Source organism: Drosophila willistoni (genome assembly GCF_018902025.1).
Source record: "Drosophila willistoni isolate 14030-0811.24 chromosome 2L unlocalized genomic scaffold, UCI_dwil_1.1 Seg168, whole genome shotgun sequence".
Taxonomy (NCBI): domain Eukaryota; kingdom Metazoa; phylum Arthropoda; class Insecta; order Diptera; family Drosophilidae; genus Drosophila; species Drosophila willistoni.
Window position 1 is genome coordinate 9,802,023 of NW_025814047.1, and position 22,169 is coordinate 9,824,191.

General features: G+C 39.6%; 1 protein-coding gene across 7 annotated transcripts; it reads left to right on the plus strand.

The window, feature by feature from the left end:
- Positions 1 to 391: 391 nt before the first annotated feature.
- On the plus strand, positions 392 to 20,306 carry LOC6652257 (high affinity cAMP-specific and IBMX-insensitive 3',5'-cyclic phosphodiesterase 8). Of its 7 annotated transcripts, none has more exons than XM_002074587.4 (17): positions 392 to 1,064; positions 1,169 to 1,253; positions 7,667 to 7,788; positions 10,300 to 10,356; positions 10,430 to 10,635; positions 10,762 to 10,821; positions 10,919 to 10,973; positions 11,070 to 11,168; positions 11,245 to 11,355; positions 11,433 to 11,602; positions 11,694 to 11,904; positions 18,158 to 18,325; positions 18,411 to 18,509; positions 18,564 to 18,812; positions 18,920 to 19,142; positions 19,221 to 19,646; positions 19,709 to 20,306. In XM_002074587.4, the coding sequence occupies exons 1-17, from the start codon at positions 777 to 779 to the stop codon at positions 19,852 to 19,854; spliced, it is 2,775 nt and encodes a 924-aa protein (XP_002074623.3). In that variant the 5' UTR covers positions 392 to 776; the 3' UTR covers positions 19,855 to 20,306. The 7 variants fall into 7 exon arrangements, with proteins under 7 accessions (XP_002074623.3, XP_023037009.1, XP_046865837.1 ...); XM_023181241.2 differs by having other exon boundaries at positions 18,185 to 18,325; XM_047009881.1 differs by lacking the exons at positions 392 to 1,064; positions 1,169 to 1,253 and adding an exon at positions 2,120 to 2,251.
- Positions 20,307 to 22,169: the final 1,863 nt, after the last annotated feature.

Sequence of the window (22,169 nt, forward strand, 5' to 3'; positions counted from 1 at the left end):
AATCAGGCACGTTTTCGATTTTAAATAAATTGATTCAACTGATTCGATTTTTCAGTATCTCAACTTCCAATTCAAGTATGTGGCTAATATCAATGTTTATGAATCTGCTCAAACATTGAATTCAGTCTTAATGCATATGTACTATGTAATTTATTTGTGAGGGCCGTCAAACTAGTTTAGGGTCCAAACTCTAATATTTGTCACTAACCTGATACTGCCTCTAGACTTTATTCGCCACAAATTGAGTGCCTTACTTTTGCCCATGGTTGAATGTCCGATATTTCGCTATAACAACAAACAAAAAAGTGTGACAAATAAAATTTTCCAAATAATGTCTTAATAACTTATTCATCTTTCTAAAGTTTTGCATCAAATTCTTGGACTTTTGCAGGAACGAGGCGAAATGTAACCAGCAAAAATCAATCAGCTAATCAATAGACCGCTGCCCAGAAATGTATCAATTATGTTATCCACAAAAACCGCACAGCAGCAACAGCAACAGCAACAGCAACGACAACAGCAGCAGCAAGAAGAAGAAGTACAACAACAGCAACATAGAATTTTCAATGCCAAGGGAAGCAGCCAGAGAGTAAGCCGCAGCAGCAAACTGAAGAATAAAGCCAAACAGCGACCAAAATCAAACCGAAACCAATATCAAATTAGCATAACCAGAAGAGGAACAGCAGCAGCAGCAGCCGCAGCAGCATTCACAGTAGACGTGGGACAAGCACCAGCAGGAGAGGCAGAAGCAGGACTTCTTCTTCTTCGTTATCGCCATGGGCTGCTCACCAAGCACACTACCCACCAGCTCATCCTCAACAACGGCTGCGGCACCGGGCGCTCCACCGCTATCCATCGACGCCACTGAAAAGGATGGCAGCCGCCTCTTCTGTATCAAGTTGCGTCGCAGTCGGTTGCGTCGATGCAGCTGCGGAGCAGTCACTCTCACACAGAATGGCGATGGAAATGGCAGCACTGCAGGCAGTGCAATATGCGGGGACAATCTCTGCAATCAGGTGCTGTTGAATCCGCTGCAAACCAAGAACGAGGCCGACTATGAGAAGGTAAGAGGCATTCAAAGTCTCCCACGATTCCCCTTCTTTCCGCTACATTTTTCTTGGACAAGCCAATTAAGCGTCGTATCCCGTTTTCCCATTTCCTTTGACAGCTGAGTACCGGCAAAAAGGACTCGATTGTCACAGTGGCAGCATTGGGAAACTTCACCCACAGTGTGGTGCGTCGTGCCACGGGCAGTAAGTACACAATCAAATATGTCACATTTATTCATTCACTACAAAAATATTCAGTCAAAGACTGTGGTCATTCTAAGGCAAATGCAATAGCTTAATGCCCCATAGACATTAAGGAGGACTTAATAAATTAACTTACACGATCTACATATGTATCTGTTTGCATGATTGGATTGAACGTGAAGTGAAATTTGATAATTAAAAGGCATTCCAAGAGTATTTCTAGAGCATAAATTGTGAATTCGGTGTGGCTTGGCTTCTCGTTTCGTCCACAAATGCTTAGACACTGATACATCAGTGAGTTACAAGCCAGACGCGAGGGGTGAAGGGTAATACCTGGAAATATGATCTGAGGACAAGTCAGCTGGCGCTAGGCGCAGCTGTTTTGTTTCGACGTCCAATTAACAACTTGCCCCAGTGTCTGAACCTGAATCTGAGTCTCAGACTTAAGTCTGAGCTTCACATATCAATGGGGAGAGATACGTGCATGGGTACGCGATAGGGGTAAGGTGGGGTAAGAGCTAAGAGTAGACGGTAGATGGTAGCGTTAGCAGTAGCCAAGTAATTGTCACAAAGAGCGAATCAGTCGAGTGTGTGTGTGTGTGTGTGTGCGTGTGTGTGTGACTGGAAACTTGATCGTGACCGATCGCCCGAGAGGTAATCAGAGAGAACGAAAAAGAGAGCCAGAGGCCGCCGTAATCTACCCCTACCCCTGCCCCATACCACCTACCCCCTGGCCATGCTGAGGCGGTGTTTTCGCTCTACCAAAAGCAAACTCACTTCAAAGCTCAGCGCTTTGGCAACAGCTGCTCGCCATTTATGGAGTCAGTTGCTTGGAATAGGTTCGCCGTGTCGGTCGGTTTTTGCGATATTTGGCCAAAAAGTGTTAACCACATGCGAGTGTACAGAGCCGCTGCTGCATTTGTACCCGTATCCACATACGTACATATATCTTCTATCGAGCCAGCCTAGAATGCATATGCAAACGCTGTCTTTCGATGGTAAAACCCATTTCAATCTCCCATGCGGCCGGCCATCTGCAAATGTGAAGTAAAATCCATCTGAATCGATCGTTGACAATGTGCCTGAAAGCAAAACTATCACGAATTCGGTAGAGACCAGGGACAACCAGTTAAGAACCCAAACACAAAAACAAAAAAAAAAAAGACGAAAAACCCGATGCAATTAAATCGAATCGAAGCTAAAAAAGAAAAATCGTTTGGCTGCAATTGCTGCCAGTGTGGAAAAAAACAGCTCCAACAGCAACATACACACACACACACACACATAAACAAAAAGAAGAAAAATAATAAATAATACTAAGTGAAATAAAATAAAAAAGCGTATAAGAATAAGATACACACAACCAACATATCGAAGAAGTGTTAAAAATCAAAATAAACTTCACAACTAAGTGTGCCAGCAACAACAACAACAACAGCAGCAGCAACAAAAACAACAACAACAAGTGTAACGAGTGGCTAAATCTTTTACTAGATATTTTGTATCTGAATCAGTGTCTGTACGCGTGTGTGTGTGTGTGTGTGTGTTTGCAAGCATGCAAACATTCAAAGATACATTTGTATCTTGATGCGTGTATATGTACCTTATGTGCGTATTTCATTCTTGAATTCCAATTGGAATACATGTGCGTGTGTGTGTGTGTGTGTGCGTGTGTGTGTGTGCGTGTCTGGCTATTGCGTTGTGTCTCGCTGTTGTGCGTTCCATTTGCACACTGCACTCGCATTTTGGAAAATACACATACATACATATGTATGTTTATGCAAAACTGCTGATTAACATGTTGAGCACAGGAGGGAGGGTGGGGGGGGCTTGGTCAAAAATATGAATATACTCGTAGAATTTACCCGTTTCACACAAGATCAGATTCACATGACAAATCTAAATCTGGTTTCAACATCTATCCCCTTCCTTTGCTCTCATTTGTCTCCGCCTTCGATCACTCTCTGGATGTGGATATATCGATCAATTCATTCTCTCAATGGCGCCAAAACATCAACATCAATATCAATCACACAAAGTCGAAAAGTAAACTAACAAAATAAAAATGAAATCAAATGAACGAATACAAATAGATAGAACTCGTATCCGATGCTATGTTTGTATGATGCCAATGCCGATTCATTATGTCTGAATGTTCGAATTATAATCCCCTGTCAGTGAACAAGTGCCAAGTTTACTGCAGTTTATCAATTTTGAAATTAATTAACCCGCAGCCTGGTCCACCCCCCCGCAATCTCAGCACTGCCTTGGCCATCGATCGTTTTCATTGAAAACGAAATCAGAAACGGAATCAAAATCGGAATCAAGAAATCATTGCCCCGGGCACCTTGTTTGAATTGATTGGCCAAGTTGTTGGCACAAATCTTATTCTCTTAGCATGGGACAAGCAGTCGCATTAGAATGCGATTTTCGAGCTTAGCGCTAATTACAAGTATTTTTAGAAGTCGCGCGTATGCGAATGCCGCCGCGTACGCCTCCGCTCACTACCCCCGACCCACCCATTCCCATGTCCCCATAAAGCCACGTGAAGCTTTTCACAAATATTGCCCGCCGACCAAAAGATTAGATTATACCAACGTCGACGGCGACGGCGACGACGACGACGACGACAACGACATGGAAGACTGCTAAATTTCCCCCACCGATATGGTACCATTATTATGATTGTGATTATTATTATTATCATGGCCACTGTCCATGTCCAGTGGCTATCAAGGGTATCGCTGACTAAAGATGATCGTGCACGCCCCCCTCCTACATATGTAGGTAGTCCATCTGGCTTAGAGGCATGGCCAACTCTAGCCAAATCCAATAAACAGGCCGAAATCCAAATTGTTTTACGCCCTCTCTCAATGGCCCCCTTCCAACACCCACTTCCTGCAGCAAAAATAGTTAGATGTAGATTGTGCACGAGTCTCAAATACTCTTCTACATTTGCGTCTGTGTGTGTGAGAATCGGGTGTTGTGTGTAGGCACCAGACACACTCAAATGGCTTTAGTAGGTGAACTGTGCAGCACAGTATCTCTATGTGTACTATGGGGCCTAAACATCTGAATACTATGAGCAAACTTGCCTGATATTATCTTATCAAAAATTAATTGGTTGCCATGACAACGACAAAAGCCGCTAAAGGGGCCCCCTCCAAAAAATAAAAAGACCAGCAAAATTAAATATGACAACAAATCAGACTATTCTGTTTAAAAAAGCCTCTACCCCAAATAGAGTCTTCCTAATAGATCATTAACTCGACAACAAAAGGGTATTGTTAAGAACTTCTTAACCATTATGAATGAATGGCCTACTATGCAATCTTCTTTTCCTTTAATTTTTTACTTAATAAACTGTTTAAGCAATATTATACCCGACCTTCTATTTGGGTCACTTTTCTTGGCACATTGCATGGCCCTTGGCACTTTTATTACTTTTGAATATCATATCTAACTAAACTAAATTCCACCTGCAGTTTTCCAATTATAATGTCATCTAAGCGCCTTAGGTGCTGGATCCCCCCATACAGATATATGTAGGTACATAGATACGAGCAGAGAGCATCTGGGGCACAGAGTCCAGAGACCAGACAGTTTAAGCTGTAGCGCAGCAAAGCGACTGGGTATGGGGGCCAGCAGTTTCAAAATCCGTGCGAGAATTATCATCTGGCAAACAGTTTCTCATAACGGATTAGTACGGACGTAATTTTATCGGTCTCTCACTCTCACTGTCCGTCTCTCTCGTGTGTGGCTCTGAGTTTGTCCGTGTCACTTTGGTCTCCACGATTCGCATTGAAATGGGGCACTTCAGAACCGAATGAACTCGATTCGAATTCAGTACAACAAATTGGCTCTGTATAATTCACAGTTTCTTCCTTTATCAAACTATAACCAGGAGCAAATCAATCGACATTCGCAAGTTCTATCAAGTGGTCGTGGAGCAAGTGCAGCAAGAGGAAAGCGAAGGGAAGTCCTTTCTGTTCCGTTGAATTTTACACACTAATGAGCCACTACTGAACAAACTCAGACATCGGTGTGCGTAATATGAGCCTTCATGTGAGCCAGTGTTGTAAGTATCATCCCCCGGGCCCCGTCAGTCCACGCCGTACATCCATCCGCCGTTCCCCTTTCTGGTTCTCAGTGTTCCCAAAATAGTTTGAATTAAAAACAGGAGAAAAAACGAAATAACAAAATTAAAGGCACTAGAGTTGGCCCTAAAGTCTGTTGCTACTTTTGCTGCTGCTGCTGATGCCCCTGGCCTTCTGGATACCCTGCCTCTTGGTTTTATCTAAACAATTTATCGATTTTCGTTTAGATTACAACGCATGTACCGCAGAGCCCGACTGGGCAGCAGCAGCAGCAGCAGCAGCAGCAACGGCGGCGAGGCCGCCAACGATAAGATACCCCCCACCCATTTGAATATACGCAAATATTTTCTCTATACATACATACATACATATATGCGAGTACACGATTATGTACATAAATTTCATACATTTTTTCTACCTTTGATATATGTACATACACATATATACATATATGTATGTATATATGTGCATGCTTGACGCACTCCCAGACCCGCGTACAATCCTCTGGCATAGTAGACACAGCGTGTTTATGGTTTTTATGGTATCTCAACTTCTGGCCCAAGCATATGCATGTGGAGCAGGTTATCATTACGCACTAATTGTCTAAAATCAATGCCACATTGCCTTTGCCGTCGTCGTTGTCGCAATCAGATGAATGGACAGCAATAACAAAATCAGCAAGTCAGTCAGCCAACACACTTAAATTAACATAATCAAAATTCGTATTGTTAATTTAAAGCAAAAAAAATACAAACAAAATATAGGTAAAACATAGAGTTAATATCAAAAACAATTGCAAAAACTAATACAGATAACAAGCCAAACAAACATGATTATATCTAGCCAACCAAATTTGGCTAGTGCTGCTGGAAGTGGAGGCGCTGCTGTCGTCAGTTCTGGGGCGCCACTGCCACAGCCATCGGCGTCGGCGTCGGCGTCGACGTCGACGTCGGCATCCGAAAGTTCTGAGAAAATGCCGCCCAATTGCAATTGTGCGGGTGTGGGTGTCAGTGTGGCTGTGCAAAGTGTGGGCATGGCCACAGCAATACAACTTCAACAGCAGCAACAACAACCACAGCAACAAGAACAACAAAAGCAACAATTGCCACCAGCCATAGAGGCAACAAGAGCAACAGCAACAACAACAGCTTCAAGCAGGGCTTCATTAACGCGTCCGGCCTCCGAGTCCGAACTGGTTGTGGGTAAGCCTTTTGGGTTAGACACACACACACACACGCACACAAAACAAAAACAAAATTTGGAAAATTCTTGCTTAATTAATATTAGATTGAAGGTGAAATCAAAACTTTTAACCACAAAAATAATCAGTAAGCAAAGATCCTACACTGAAATGGCTAAAATATTTACCCAACTTCCCTGGATTTGAGTAAATCATTTTGATTATCATTTACATCTCTTAGATATCTGGATAAAATCAAAGCAAAAGATCATAGTCAAATAATCAGAAAGCTATTTTAATCTCGATCGACTTGGTACTCATCATTTGTTTTATGTTGTTATTCGCAACTTAGTTCGCTCATCAGAACTTAAACGCTAAAACTAGTTGGGAATCGCAATTAGATGAAGGAAAGAACAGATTACATTTCACATTAGATTAGTGTACTCAACTAAATATAGCTTTAGTTCAGTTTTAGAGCTAAAAAATTGGTTCGACAGAAGCAAACAAAAAAATAATATTTAAGAAAAAACTTAAAAAAAATTTGTTGTTCAATAATAATTTTTTGCAAGACTTTTTTTAATTTCTGATTGTACCAAACTATTCGCACGTGTTCTTTAAGAGACCGAGAGTCACCCCAGATGCTGCCTCCTTCTCAGCTCGAAACTCATTTGCTTTCTGCTACCATTGCCATCTTCCTCCGGACTCTGCAGTTATCCGGCTCGTGTACGTGTGTGCCTTTTATAAAGTGTTTTTGAAATGCCAACGTTTACAATTAAATGGAACGTGCAGGAGAAATAAATGTGTACGATGTGCTGTGCGTGTGTCCATTAATTAATATATATTTTGGGGTCGGTATGGCCTAATGCAAAGGTAGTCCTTTGGCATGATGATGACAACTGAAAGAAGTGCGAATTTCTATGAGCAGTGACAGATTGCCTCACCTATATGTAACACAAAGTGCTAGAAAACCCAACTATTAAAACTATTGCCTGAAATTGGGCTTTGGCCCCAAAATGCACGCAATAAAAATTGGAATCTGTTTTTTGTTGCCTGACATTGGGCAAGCAGCGTTTATTTTGAGTTTGTCTGAATTACAAGAGGTCTAAAAGATATTTTGTTTACGTTGCGTTTTACAGGCACAGGGACATCGGGCACTAGTTCATCCGGCGGTGGCAACAGTCGACCAGGCGGTGGTCATCGCAAGTCATCGCTTGCCTTGGTTCTCACTCCTGAGGATGAGCCAATGGATGTGTATCAGGTGAGTGAGTGGTGGATAAAGAGAATGAAATCAATTTGCATGCCAACCAAAAATAACATTTTGGCCCTGGGACAAAACGAATAGCGGTAAAGCTTAGGGGGTGGGTGTCTACCCACTACCCACTAGGCAATGGGTGTTACGTCTTTTGATAAGATATCTTATCACAATCGACATTATATAGCCAAAGAGTCCTCTCTCTCTCTCTCTCTGGCTCTTTCTCTCTCTCTCTATATATATATATATCTGTTCTCTGTTTTACTTTACGCCTCTCTCCGCGATCTTAATACACTTTCAAGTAAGTGGGAAAGATTAATGTTCATTCAAATACTCTCTGATCTCTGATTTGTCAGTATAGATGAAAATAGTTGGGATTGTCCGATTAGATGGTACTGAATTAAAAAATAAGTTAAACACTAGCATTTGTCTTGTCTTTAATGAAATCTGATAAAGTTCTTTCAGTAACAAAATCGGATCATCTTAATGACATCCCGAACAAGGGACACGTAGTTTTTTTTTACATTTTTAAAGAGTATCATATGATCGGTAGCGTTTTTAATTAGCTCTCTCCGTAAGTTTTACTTTACATTTCGCTTTAAATAGCCGCTCACCCATACATACATACATAGCTATGAAGCATTGGCACCGACTGCCTGTCACACATAAACAATGCCCCGCTGCCAGAGAAATCAAATCAATTAACATTGAAGGTGGGAAATCAAAAAGTAAAGAAATAGATTATACCCCCTTCGCTGTCGAACTCAAGTCAATTGACTCAGTTCGGCCTAGTATTTCGACCAGAAGAATACAACGGAAAACAAATAATAACATATTTAAAGAACAACTCAAGATCTCAAGTTATTTGATTGAGTATCGAGCTGAATTATATACATTATATTACATTGGCTGGAAAAGTTCGCCAACAATGCCAAAATAGTCAGCCTATTGTTGGTGTAGGACATTGAAGATACGACTGGTGTACGTCTTTCGAAAGACTTTGCAGTCCGATTGATATTGAGATTGAGTGGGGCGTGTGAGTGTCCGTTTTATAATTAGCAGAATGCGCAATTGTTTGCCAAAATTTACAAATGTGTTCCGCTCGAAATCGTCCTCTACCACCTCATCGTCGCGCCGACGACGACGCACAAGTGATTTGGACACCGACTCGGAGTCCGATATGGAACAGTATGTGGCGGCCAAAGCCGTTAACGCGGTGGGTTTAGCTAACGTTAAACCTACAGCAAGTCGATGCGATCAGCGACGCGATAATGATGACGATGGGACCAGCAGCAGTCGTAACCGGCTGATAAGAGAAACAAAAACAACAACAACAACAAATACAACAGCAACAGCTAGGAATTTAGATCAAGACAAAGACTTTAAATCAAAAGGCTGGGGAGCGGACGGAGCAACCAGAAATGGCCTTATCCTGAGCGAAAATGGCTCCTCAACGGAAATGAAAGTCGCCGACGACTCCGCCTCTGTCGCCCTCAACACTACACGGACATTCGCTTTACGAAACTCTTGCAAAACACCCGAGGAAATTGAACTGGAGTATGAGGCGAATGTGAAGGCCGAGGCCGGTGATATAATGACACCTCTGCCTCGAAGCCTAACCTTCAGTATGGGACGACAAATGCAAACGGAACTAGTCGAGGTCATTCGCAATTTGGACACCCAAACACAGCGTCAGAACAATCTCTCCATGCCGGAGATGGAGCGGAATGCTAATGACGTGATTCTAGTGCATGGTGACGAGGGGGAGGATTGTGTGGTGTTGCGACGGAAGGTTTCGTCCATATCCTTGGAGCGCAAGGCTCACAGTTTATACGAACGACGGATGCCCAAAACCCCCAAGTTGCATCTAGTCGTCGCCGGCAAGAAGAAAGAGCCGACCGATGATAGTGATGAGTATAAACTTTTTCAGGTACTAAATTTTTGTTTAGGATTTGAAAAGAATAATTCCAGGGTTTCCGAAACAAGAATAACTGGAACATTATAAATCCATCCATGTAACTTTAAATGCCAGTTGCGATTACATTGTGACAGTAAGCTTTTACATTAGCAATTAAAGTCGCGTTTCTGTTTCACATCCTTCCATTCATGATGAACAAAATCCCTGATTTCCACATATCGAATTTTTTCTCTTTATATTATAAATCTTCGCGCGACCAAAGTCACCAGCCAAGTCACCTCCAGCCATTTCCGTCAGGCACAAGCAATTTTATTTTAATTTATCATCATTTAAACGACACACACACACATGCAGAAACGTTGAAACACAGGGACACAAACACACAGATAGGCAGATACATACATATACACGCATGTGCGTACATATCTGACAGATACACAGACACATTGTACATGTACAATACAGGTGACACAGACGGGGAAGCCAAGTTAAGCCCTCTTATTTTGATGGCAAATCCAGAGAGAGAGAGAGAGAAAGAGAGGGAGCAAAGCTATAGATTTTTATTAAATTTAATACACATTGCTTTATTTGGTTTGCAGAGAAATCTCATGGACTTGAAATATCCAACCGTGCTACCACCGAATCCTCAACTTAAGGTGAGGAGCCAGCCACAAGGCGGCAGGATTTGTTACTCAGCCAGCCAATTTAACTGATCGGCTTTCCTTTCAGGCTCTTTTAGTTTTTCACAAAGCAGATAGCATTTGCGAAGTGGTCACCTCGGCCTGCCAGCGGCATCAATTGGATGTTACTCTGGTCAAGTCCAAAGAGGAGGCTCTGGATACTCTCCAAAAGTCATATGCCACGGCCCAGTGTTATCATCTAATTATAATTGATGCGCGCTCCACCAAAAATCTTGATGCCGAGCACATTGCAAGGTGAGAGAAAATTTAAGCAAATGGGCAAAGTTTTTCCTTTTCGGCATTCACTCAAACTTTTTACTTTACTCCGCCCACCCTCGTCCTACCGCATCCTCCCTGTCCTCTGTCTTCTGTTTCTTGTAGAACTATACGTCACACCCACGGACATCATTTAACGACAATAATTGCCGTCTGCAAAAAGAGGTAAGTTGAGTTGCCACTTTTTAAGTTCCTCGACACATCGAGAGTTACTTGGTTGTTGGTTGGTGCTAGAGTTGGACTCAATTAACGACTTTTGCAGTTTCTTTGAAAAGGATGATGTGCTAATTGCTCTATTAGACGCTGGCGTTAATAGAGTAAGTTAAAAAGAAAACTTTTCTACGTTTTTATTCCTGGCTTTTCTAATTGGCAATTGCCCCCCAATGCGATCAATCTTCTTTGCCTCGCTTCAGTGCGTAGCCGAGACAACAAACCTAGCCATGTGCAGTGTTGAACTGAAGCAGATACTGCACTCAATCATAAGGCCCCACAATGTCATGTCCACTCAACAGGTAACAAAGTCCTTTGGGGACCCACACTAATTCAATTAAATTGCCACAAAACTCTATTTACTCTTACTATATATAGGCGCTCTACACGGCCCTGCATCGGCTGAAGGAGGTGGTTCTCATCACGGACGACGTGCTACGCATACAGTACGCAAATCGCGCCACCGAACGTCTGCTCAACATGAGACTGGTAAGGGGAGGGGGGAGAAGAGTGTGGCACTTGCAACTGCAATTTTAATGAGTTTCCCGTGTACAACCCCAAAACAGGATGAAATAATTAGCAAACCATTAGCCGACATTTTCGTCTCGGACTTGTCCACCATCAGTGAGCAGGGTAAAAGCATTAAAGAGTTTGATGGAATCCTCACAGTGCGACGAAAGAACCAAGAGGGCATCCCAATGCACGTCCGTGTTGTGCCGGTGGCCTGCATCGGCAGGTAAGCTTACAGTCCCAGTCAGTCAGTGTGGAGTATCTACCCTCACACTCCATCAGTTCCAGTATGAACTAATTGAACATCCTGTTTTCAGTGCGCCCACCCATTTGATTTTCAACTTTGACATACCCGGCGGCCAAATGGATTTCATAGCCACTCTACCCCAGCCAAAGGAGGCCCCGCGTGGTTCTTTGCATTCGGTGAGGCGTTGCAGTTTCGATGTACGTTCAATTGCCTCAGACGGATTGCGTCGGACAAGTCTGGCTAAGCTTACATCCCTGCCGTTGGAGGCGCCGATCACTAAAGTATGACTTTTTTTGTTGCCTAAACATATCCAAATTGGTTTTGACTATAAACAAACAAATTGCTTAATCTACTCTACCACTGTGGGTGTCCGTGTGTGATGTGTGTGTCCCGGTGTTTTGTCTCCCGTTGTTTTAGCAAAAGCCATAAATTCGTATACTTGTAGAATCGAACTAGCACAAACTCTTCAAAACGTACAATCACACACACACACACACACACACACACACACACACAGATAAACAAAAGTAGATACAGACATGTCACAATCTTTTGCTCGCAATTCGCAACTAGTTTAAGCCTTGTCACGGTTTTCTCAATATTGCGTTAACATTCAACTAAGCAGGCCTAATAGGCCATTATACTTAATCTCCATGTATGAATATATACATACATACGTATGTATGTATTTATTTTAACAGATTTAACACACAACTTCACTAATCCTGCTAACATATGTACATACATAGGTACATACATACATATGTACATATAAATTATTTCTTTTGGTTGAGGTTAAGGGGCTACATATAGATAGCTATGACTAAGAAAAGTTTATTAATTCAAGGATTTGTATCCACATAAATGTTTTAAAGTCTAAAAATATCATATTCACGAACCCCTTCCATAAAGAAAATCACTGGGAAAGCAAAAGAACAAATTATTTTCGTTCAAGAATAGGAAAAATAAATGTTGAAAAATGGCAACATTATTTCATTTTCATTTAAATCGTGATTAAATGAAGTAAGTGAGTCGTCCCGCTGACTTCTTTTACCATGCCCCAAGGGGAACAAATAATTATACCATACACCCATAAGGTGAAATGGTATATTAAAGTCGCCAAAGTGTTGGTTCCTGGGGCCAAATTGAGAATTTGTCATATACAGCTTATCTTAGTTTTAATAGATCTAAAACCTTTTCTTAGGGTTCGAAGATGTACGATCAATTTTAAAAAATTTAATATAGTGTCTTTTTTTTACCAGGTCCGTAGTTTGGGGCTATTTATCAAAATTCATTAAAAAAAAAACCGTTAGAGATACGCCCACGAAATTTACGGTATATCATCTCAAAAGAATGACTAACTCAGCGATATAAATTAACACATCAAAACTTTTCACTAATATTATATAGAAATCGCATCAAATCAGAATTTAAAGTCAAAAAATGTATGTCTTAAATTTTTTGGCGCCACTGTATTCTTGATCAGCATCTACAGCCCAGTCCGTCTGTCCGTATGAACACCTAGATTTATTTTAAATTTTTGCCACGCCCCTTTAATTTAAACAAAAGTGATTTTCTCAAAGACTATTCTAGCTAGAGACACAAAGTTTGGTATATATACATACTTGCTTAGTAATGGCGCAGATTTTGTATGCGTAAAAATTTCGACACGCCCCATTTCCCCAATTTGATCAAACTCGGACTACAAATAGTCAAGTTATGCATATAAACGTTTTTCCATCAGGCCGAAGATGGCCGTTGGCTGGTTGCTTGGGGCGGCGCTAGTGTGCGCATGTGCTTGGATGAGCGAGGTACTGAAATACGCTTGTAAAAAGCATGGGAACAGAATTTTTAAAAATGTGAATGTATGCAAATGCATTTGTTATTATAAACTTGTTTTACTGGTGTATGGTATACCTACAGTGAATCACATTAATATTCGGTTTTTTCTTTTGCTCAACTTTGAGCGCAAGTAAGTCTACTTAATTTAGCTGAAATTAAAAAATTTTAAATGCTAAGTAATAGTTTAGAATGTTTTCTATCCATAGAGGCGTATTACAATAAATTTTATTCAAAACTAAAAAAGAAAATATCCAAAAACAAAACATAGTCCCAAATTCAGCGTTACATAAATAGTCGGTTTTTTTGCTTAATGGTTAAATTAAATACTGTGGCAACTCCCAAAAGTCAAAAATTTTCATGGAATATGGTTTTCCCCGAAAATGAAACATATGACACACAAAATTTAACTTCAAGCACGCGTCAAAGTTTAATTGTTTAGGAGCAAATTAAAATGGGCCGTAAAGGAAAAAATTCATCCCTGGAGCAGCGAAAAGTGGTACTCCCACTACATTTAGAGGGCAAAACTTATAAGGAGATAGGTAGAATTTTGGAAATGAAGCCAATTACTGTTGGAGATATTGTCCGGAGATTCCGAAATGAGGGAAGAGTTGCCTCAATTAAACAAAAAGGAGCGCCAAAAAAAATGGACGAGCGAATTCGCAATTATGCGGAAAGGGAAGGCGAATCCGAGATTGAGTGCCCCAGAGATTGCAGCTGCGATGTCCGCCGATCATGGAAAGGTCGTCTCAGCACAAACAATTCGTCGTACCATTAAAAAACAAGGGTACAACGGACGAATTGCTCGAAAGAAGCCTTTGCTGTGTGAGCGCAACCGAAAATTGAGGAAGAAATTTGCACAGAAGTACTCCAAGATGGATGAAACTTGGTGGGATGATGTTATTTTCCTCGACGAGAGTAAATTTAACTTGTTTGGAAGTGACGGCAAGACCATGGTGTGGCGAAAGCCCAACACGGAGCTGGAAAAAAAACATTTGAAGCCAACTGTGAAACACGGCGGAGGTCATGTCATGGTTTGGGGCTGGATTACCGCTCATGGAGTTTGAATAAAATTTATTATAATACGCCTCTATGTATAAAAAACATTCTAAACTATTACTTAGCATTTAAAATTTTTTAATTTCAGCTAAATTAAGTAGACTTACTTGCGCTCAAAGTTGAGCAAAAGAAAAAACCGAATATTAATGTGATTCACTGTAAGTCGGCGAGACGACTTACTTATGCCCCATAGCATATATATGCTATCTCGCTCACGCGTTTATGGACCAACTATTAAAACACAAGTCTACATACCAAATTAGATCAAGAATATATAAACTTTACGGGTTGGGAATCGGTAAAGCTATTTTAAAAAAATCTCAGTCAACGTCTTTAAAAGCAAATTTATTATAATAGGCTATAAACCGATAATAAACTTAGAAGTTTCCAAATCGTACTATCCAAAATATCTGGGGTTATGTAATTTCTCACCACCAAAATATTTTTTGCTTCTCAAAAAAAAGGTTTCAATGTATCGAATTTAAATTTTGATCAATGTTAACGATTCGATTGACAGCTAAAATGAATGTCTTAACCAATCTGGAAAACAATCAGCAATCTTATTTTCGGTGACAACGCCAATTTGCGCCATATCTTTTTAAAATTAATCACTTCTGAATGAAATATTGACATCATTTACTCAATGGATCAATGGATTAACCTTTCATATTATGAAGCGATATTAATTCCAAGTCAAGCCATGTGCTATATGTATAATATATACTAGAGATGGGATCGGGAAAGAAAATGCTTCCCGTCCCATCCCGTCCCGAAATCAAATTTGCTTTTCCCATCCCGGTTATCCCGAAAAATTTTTTTCATATATGCATATTACTTTATTTATATATTTGTTTTTCCAATAAACTCTTACTTTATATATCCATATTTTTATTTAAAAACAATATTTTTTCAAAATTGTCTCCAATAAGCCGAGTTCTGCTGTCTTCCAAAATTCTACTTGAAGTAGAAAAAACTCTTTCGCTAGTTGCAGAGGATGTCGGAACATTTAAAGTTTGCCTAGCCAGCATTTGCAATAATGGCAATTCATTGCACTGCTTCCAAAAAGATAATATATCCACATTTTTCTTAAGTTTAACATTCTTAATACAATTACTAATTTCTTCGTCAATATCATCTTCACATGGAAAAGACGAAATATTGCACGAGTAATATTTCGTGTTACTAATAAATTGCAGTCAGTGAGTAATATCGATAAATACTGAAAGTTTTATCGAACATTTTATTTTTGGGTCCCGAGTAGTTTTGGGGTCCCGATAGCTTTTCCGGGACCTGCGGGAATTTCGGGATCGACCTCTTATCCCGTCCCGTCCCGGTTTTTTGAAAATCTTTCCCATCCCGCTCAATTCCCATAAAGTTTTCGGGTCCCGCGGGATTCCCGAAAATCCCGATCCCGACGCCCATCTCTAATATATACATTGTATATGAAGTGGCTCACAGCTTATTTGATACAGCTCTCTTTCAAAAATTGATACAGTCATTGCTTGGAAACTGTACACACTACCAAAAAACTAAAAATGCCATTTTAATAATAAATGCTATTTGTTTTCGAAAACAAAACAATTTAATTCAAATCAGAGCTATTTAACAGTATAAAACTAACATAACTAAATCAAATCAAAAACTAGCCTCACAGCTTATATGATACAGTCTTTCAAATGTACTTAAATTAAAAAAATTATGGTTATTTCAGTATTTTCTGTGCAATCCTTTGGCTTTTATGACAGCCTGCAGCCTATTTGGCATTAACTCCACCAACTTTTGGGTAAAGCTTGGAGTAATTTTACCCCATTCTTCCATCAAAGCTTTTTTGAGGTCATCCTTATTCGATATTTTATGTTCTCGAATTCCATTGTCCAAAAAAGTTCAATGATTCCAAAGACACATATGACATCCCGTCGGAACTAGAAATGTTAAATTTGGACTCGTCTGAGAAAATGACAGAGTTCCAGAATGCCATATCCTTGAAAATGTGCTCCTTTGCAGAAATAAGACGTCTTTGTTGGTTTTTTTCATTAATTAAAATACGAATAGTCTCTGCACTTGCCGACTTGCCCAGCTCATTCACTTCAGCAGCTATGTATGTAGATTCGGAGCAGATAGCTTCGGGTTAGCTTTAATTTTTCTTAGAATAATCCGCTCGTCCGACTCCGTAAAAATTTTATTCGGCGCTTGTCTGCCCTTGTTTTCAATCCTGTTCTCGTGTTTCAAGCGCTCTATGATGTGCTGGACAGTAGAGGCACTGAGGCTAACAAGTTCTCCAATTACAAATTGACGAAACATAAAAAATACTCGGAAGGCCAAGAACTCCTCTTATATGGTTATTTTACTTACATAAAAGATGGTGTATCAAATAAGCTGGGAGCTCAAATTCGAACCTTTTGTCGTATTCTTGCCGTGCACGCCGTAAATAAAACTTTCTGGGAATCCCATTTCTTGGAACAAGCTTTTGAAATATGTACCTACTGTGATGCATTTCAAGTTTATCGATAGTCTCGATTCTAAAGTAATCGAAAGTGAAAACTTAATGCTGTATCAAATAAGCTGTGAGCCACTGTACATATGTACATATGTATGTCTGTACTTGCCAGAAAAAATATCCGTACACCATGAAAACATAACAATTTGTCAAAAAAATTGTGCTTTAATAAACTTAAAAGTATGAAATTGCTATTCATATATTCAACATATGTAGTTATTGTCCAATATATTTAACTCGTTTTTATACGATTCTATTATTTTAAATTAAAATTAGCAAACAAAAACAAAAAATTTTATAAGAAAGGAACAGAAAAAGTATCCGTACAACAAAATAAAAACCTAAAAAATATTCAAAAATCTTATAATATATTGAGCTTTAGTAGCTCGTAGGATAGCCCTTTCTCTTAAGGACCTCTGCAAGGCGACGGGACATCGAATTTACTAATTTGGATGTTTCATCTTTGGTAATAGCATTTGTACATACATATGTATGTATGTATGTACATATGTACAAAATAAGCCCAATAAACCCTTTATCAAAATTCTAGCTACGTATGTATGTATGTATGTAGGTACATACATAAGTCCCTCAAATGCTCACTGTCTTTTATAATACAATACAATTCAATACAATTCAATTTAATATGCACTTAGTTACACATATATATGTACATACATACATATGTATATATCTACATATGTACATACAAATGTACAAATATATAAGTACTTATGTATGTATGTACATATGTACAAAATACAACGTACTTTCAATCCTCGAATTGCACTACTAAACATGATTTACATATGTATATATTTCTCTTTTTATCTCTCATTGTTCGTTTCTCTTTTTTACTTTTATGTTTTTGTGTACTCCAACAATGAAACAAATCGAAACAAAACAAAACCAATAAAACACAAATAACTAAAAAATCATGTGCAAACTGTACTGCTATGTACTGGTTCCGTTTACTCGTTCGTTCGCACGCTCGCTCGCTTCTTCGATCGCTCGCTCACTCGCTCGTTTACTCGTTCGTTTTGCTCGCTGCGCGTGGCTAACCAACCAATAAAAACAAAACCAAAACAACACAAAACAAAATATATAAATAAAAACTGCATTGGGCACACGCACATTAGATAATCAATTTACTATCACAAGTACAGGAGAATTGTTCAGCCGATGAGGCGCGTCTTATTGACAAGGTCCTGGAGTTCCTGAAGCGAGAAGGGCTCTACAGTCCGCAAATGAAAGAGATCCGCACCGACGATCCCATTGCAACCGACTTAATTGGTGCACTTTTGACGGTATGTTGCTTGGCCAAAATTCCATATACATTTCAATTAGTATCCGAAATTCTAACTAATTTTATATCATTCTCGTCAATTATAGGGTCCCAGCGTCTACTCGTCCCGCCGTAGCTCGAATGACTCCATCATACGCACAGGCACTTCGACACGAACTGCCTCTATAGTGCCAGCTAAAATGAAGGTGAGTCAGTTTGACTCAAGTTTTTCACTTAACTCCGTCTATCCTTTGAACTAGGCCAATCCTATCATCATGGAACTACTTGAAGAATCTCTCAGCTGGGACTTTGACATTTTCAAACTGGAAGAGATCACCGACTACCATCCCCTGTTATATTTAGGCATGGAAATGTTCCGGCGCTTTGATGTCTTTGCCACATTGAATATCGACGAGAATGTGTGCAAGGCCTGGCTGGCCGTTATCGAGGCACATTATCATAAGAGCAACACATATCACAATAGCACCCATGCGGCCGATGTAATGCAGGTAGGAGGCACTCCCTTGATATCCCGATTAATGTGACATTGCCATATTATTATCCTTAGATAATATACATATTCCCTTTCGCGATTGGTTCACTTTATTGTTTCTAGGCCACCGGTGCTTTTATTACGCAGCTGTCCAATCGGGATATGATGGTCATGGATCGCATGGAGGAGGCTACGGCTCTGATTGCGGCAGCAGCCCACGATGTCGACCATCCGGGACGATCTTCCGCCTTTCTGTGCAACTCGAACAATCCGCTAGCCATACTGTACAATGATTTGACAGTCCTGGAGTCCCATCATGCGGCTATTACCTTCAAACTAACATTGGGTAAGTGGAACATACATATGTAAATGCAGAACCAGAGGTTAAGAAAATTGGTTTCTCATTTTAAACTTACTTTTGCAGGGGACGACAAGATAAATATTTTTAAGAATCTTGATAAGGAGACTTATAAATCGGCTCGCAGTACCATCATAGACATGATATTGGCCACCGAAATGACACGACACTTCGAGCACCTGGCCAAATTCGTTAGTGTCTTTGGCGGCGAAGAGCCGCGTGAGATGTCGCAAAGTGAGGAGGAGACCTCCATACTGATGCGGCGCATGCTCATCAAAGTGGCCGATGTCAGCAATCCGGCCCGGCCTATGCAGTATTGCATCGAGTGGGCGCGGCGCATAGCCGAGGAATACTTTATGCAGACAGACGAGGAGAAGCAACGACATCTGCCCATTGTGATGCCCATGTTCGATCGTGCCACATGCAGCATACCAAAGAGCCAGATTGGTTTCATCGAATACATCATACAGGACATGATGCATGCCTGGGAGAGTAAGTGTTTTTTTCATGCCGTAGATCCATTTATAACAAGTCCTATCCACCTGTCCTTCTAGGCTTCATTGACATGCCCCAGCTCATAACCTACATGCAGATCAACTACTCACAATGGAAAAAATATGACGAGCAAGGCGTCAACACGTTGGCCGACATAATGGCCAAGCAGCCGCCCGTGGGTAACAAACTGACCAACTCCAAATAGCATACGGCCTTCCGGAGATTATTCTCGGGTCTACTGAAGCCTTTGCCGGCCCAGGCGCCGGCCACATCCACAATTGGCGAGACGACGGAAATGGAGGATGTGCTATAGTGTCAAATTGGCGGCTGGCGTCGCAGTCTCTCGGTCTAGCCACAACCTATAACCAACTAACGACCCACCCACCCACACACAAACATATCTCGGACTAACCCAGCTAATGCCAGCTCCTGCTGCCCCCTAGGCAAATGGAAAGCGGGAGGGAAAGGCTAAATGCAAAAACGGTGCCCTTTGGTGTCACAAACCTTTGAAGAGCAAAACAAAAAAATTATAATAACTAAAAACTGAAAATGAAATATGTAAGCTAAATGTTATTGGGCTGGACTCAAAATTTAGTGTTTAAAACGAAAAGCATCACAAAAGAAAAAGAACAACAACAGAACTAATGTATGTATGTATGTATGTCATGTATATGTATGTAAACTAAAGTGCGTGCGCATGTGTGTGTGTCTCCTGTCTGTATAAGTGTTAACGTGTTTAGGCTAAATTCAAACAAAAAGAAAGGGGAGTAGAAGAAAACTAACCAAATTATACATAGGTGTTTAGTCCACATGGCGTGCGCGTGCGCTCATCAAGTACCTAGTTAGAAATGGCTTAACGATCTGTCGAATCGGTCAACGCCAGCCTATACTCTATAGTCATCCAACATCCAAAATCCGACTCCAACCTGCCTAGCCCATCCGAGGTCAGTTTCATGAAGACAATCTCTTTTCGAAAAGCATCTGTGAGCAATGTTCACACAGCCGTTCGGAAGGCACAAAGCAACTCGGGCAAACTGTGGGAGACTGTGGGATATCCTTGATTTACATATGTATACATAAATATTTAATTGTTATAAACCAATTACCAATTCGAATGCACATTTGAGACATGTGAAATTTAATGGGGCCCTCTTTATCTTATTGATAGTATCAATAAACTACTACTACTACTACTACCGACTTCATAAGTAACCTCTACCAACCCAACTACCTATGTATGTATGTATCTACCTACCTAACTAACTATCTATCCTATCCTGTCCTATTCTAAGCATCTAAGGTATGAGAAATCAAACTATGTTTAATAGTTAAGAAAATCCTTTTTGAAATCTTTTTTATCTAATTGACTGAACAAATTACATATACATATACACATACACACATATACATATACATTTATGTATATACATAGTTAAAAGCAAATCGATAATACGTTCTTGTTAATGCAAAATAACTATATATACATATATATTCATAACAAAAAGAATGAGAGATAAATAATAATAAAAATAAAAGAAAAACAATATACAATATTTATACAACTTTTACGATAAAAATTATATATACTATATATATGTATGCAAATGCTATCGATATCGGGCATCAGCATCAGTTATTTACATAGTTACAGTTAAATTTTGTTATATGTGTTAACAAAAACAAAAACAAAAAAAAAGAAATTCCTTTCATCTCGTGCTTGAGCATTTTTTGATAAACAAAAAAATTATACAAAAATTATTATAGCAAAATACCAACCAGAAACCAACTCTAGGTCCAAATGTTGAAGCCAAAGGTCATTGTGATCGAGAAGGGCGGGGGGCCATTAACCCGACCCCGGTTCCCGCCTCTTCCCATTTCTGCTTCAGCAATGTTTAAATCTTTTTCTATATCACAATGTATTCAACTCAATCTCAGTCAAGTTTTGAATTCAAATTCAGACCTAGAAGATTGACTCGAAACAGGAGCGATTTAAAGTATTTATGTGGTACACATATTTATACCTAATTGTTGTTAATGTGTGTGTATATGTGCGTGCGTTTGTTTGTTTGTTTAATTGTATGTGTTTAATATTTACGAACATGATGATCTTTAAGACAAATTTCAATCAGCAGAATATTTCATTTTCAAATACAAATAAAAATGGCGCTCTTAAAGCAAATGGCAAATAAATAAATTCTATATATTATACGGTCCTATATACATATACAAATAACTACTTACATATATATATTTCTAAACACACAACAACAACAACAACAAAGAAATCTTTACATAAAACTATGTACATTTGTTACTACATCTGTTTGCTCCTTGCAGGTTAAGGATTCTAAATGTTAAGATTTAGTCAAATTTATTGTAAAAGAAAAACAAAATAAAAAAAAAAAAAAACAAAGAAAAGAAGAGAAGAAAACAAATAATACAAACAAAAAAAATCAATAAAAATAAAAATTATCTACAAAAAAAAAAAACAAAAACAAAGTTTCGAAAGTGAAATTTTTC

What these genes read in the sequence shown, in the direction of transcription:
- LOC6652257 (XM_023181238.2), top strand. Translation starts at nt 8,846, where the DNA reads ATGCGCAATTGTTTGCCAAAATTTACAAATGTGTTCCGCTCGAAATCG. An exon ending in ATGAGTATAAACTTTTTCAG is followed by an intron (nt 9,713 to 10,299) that starts GTACTAAATTTT and finishes TTTGGTTTGCAG; the next exon opens with AGAAATCTCATGGACTTGAA. An exon ending in TACCTTCAAACTAACATTGG is followed by an intron (nt 19,143 to 19,220) that starts GTAAGTGGAACA and finishes TTACTTTTGCAG; the next exon opens with GGGACGACAAGATAAATATT.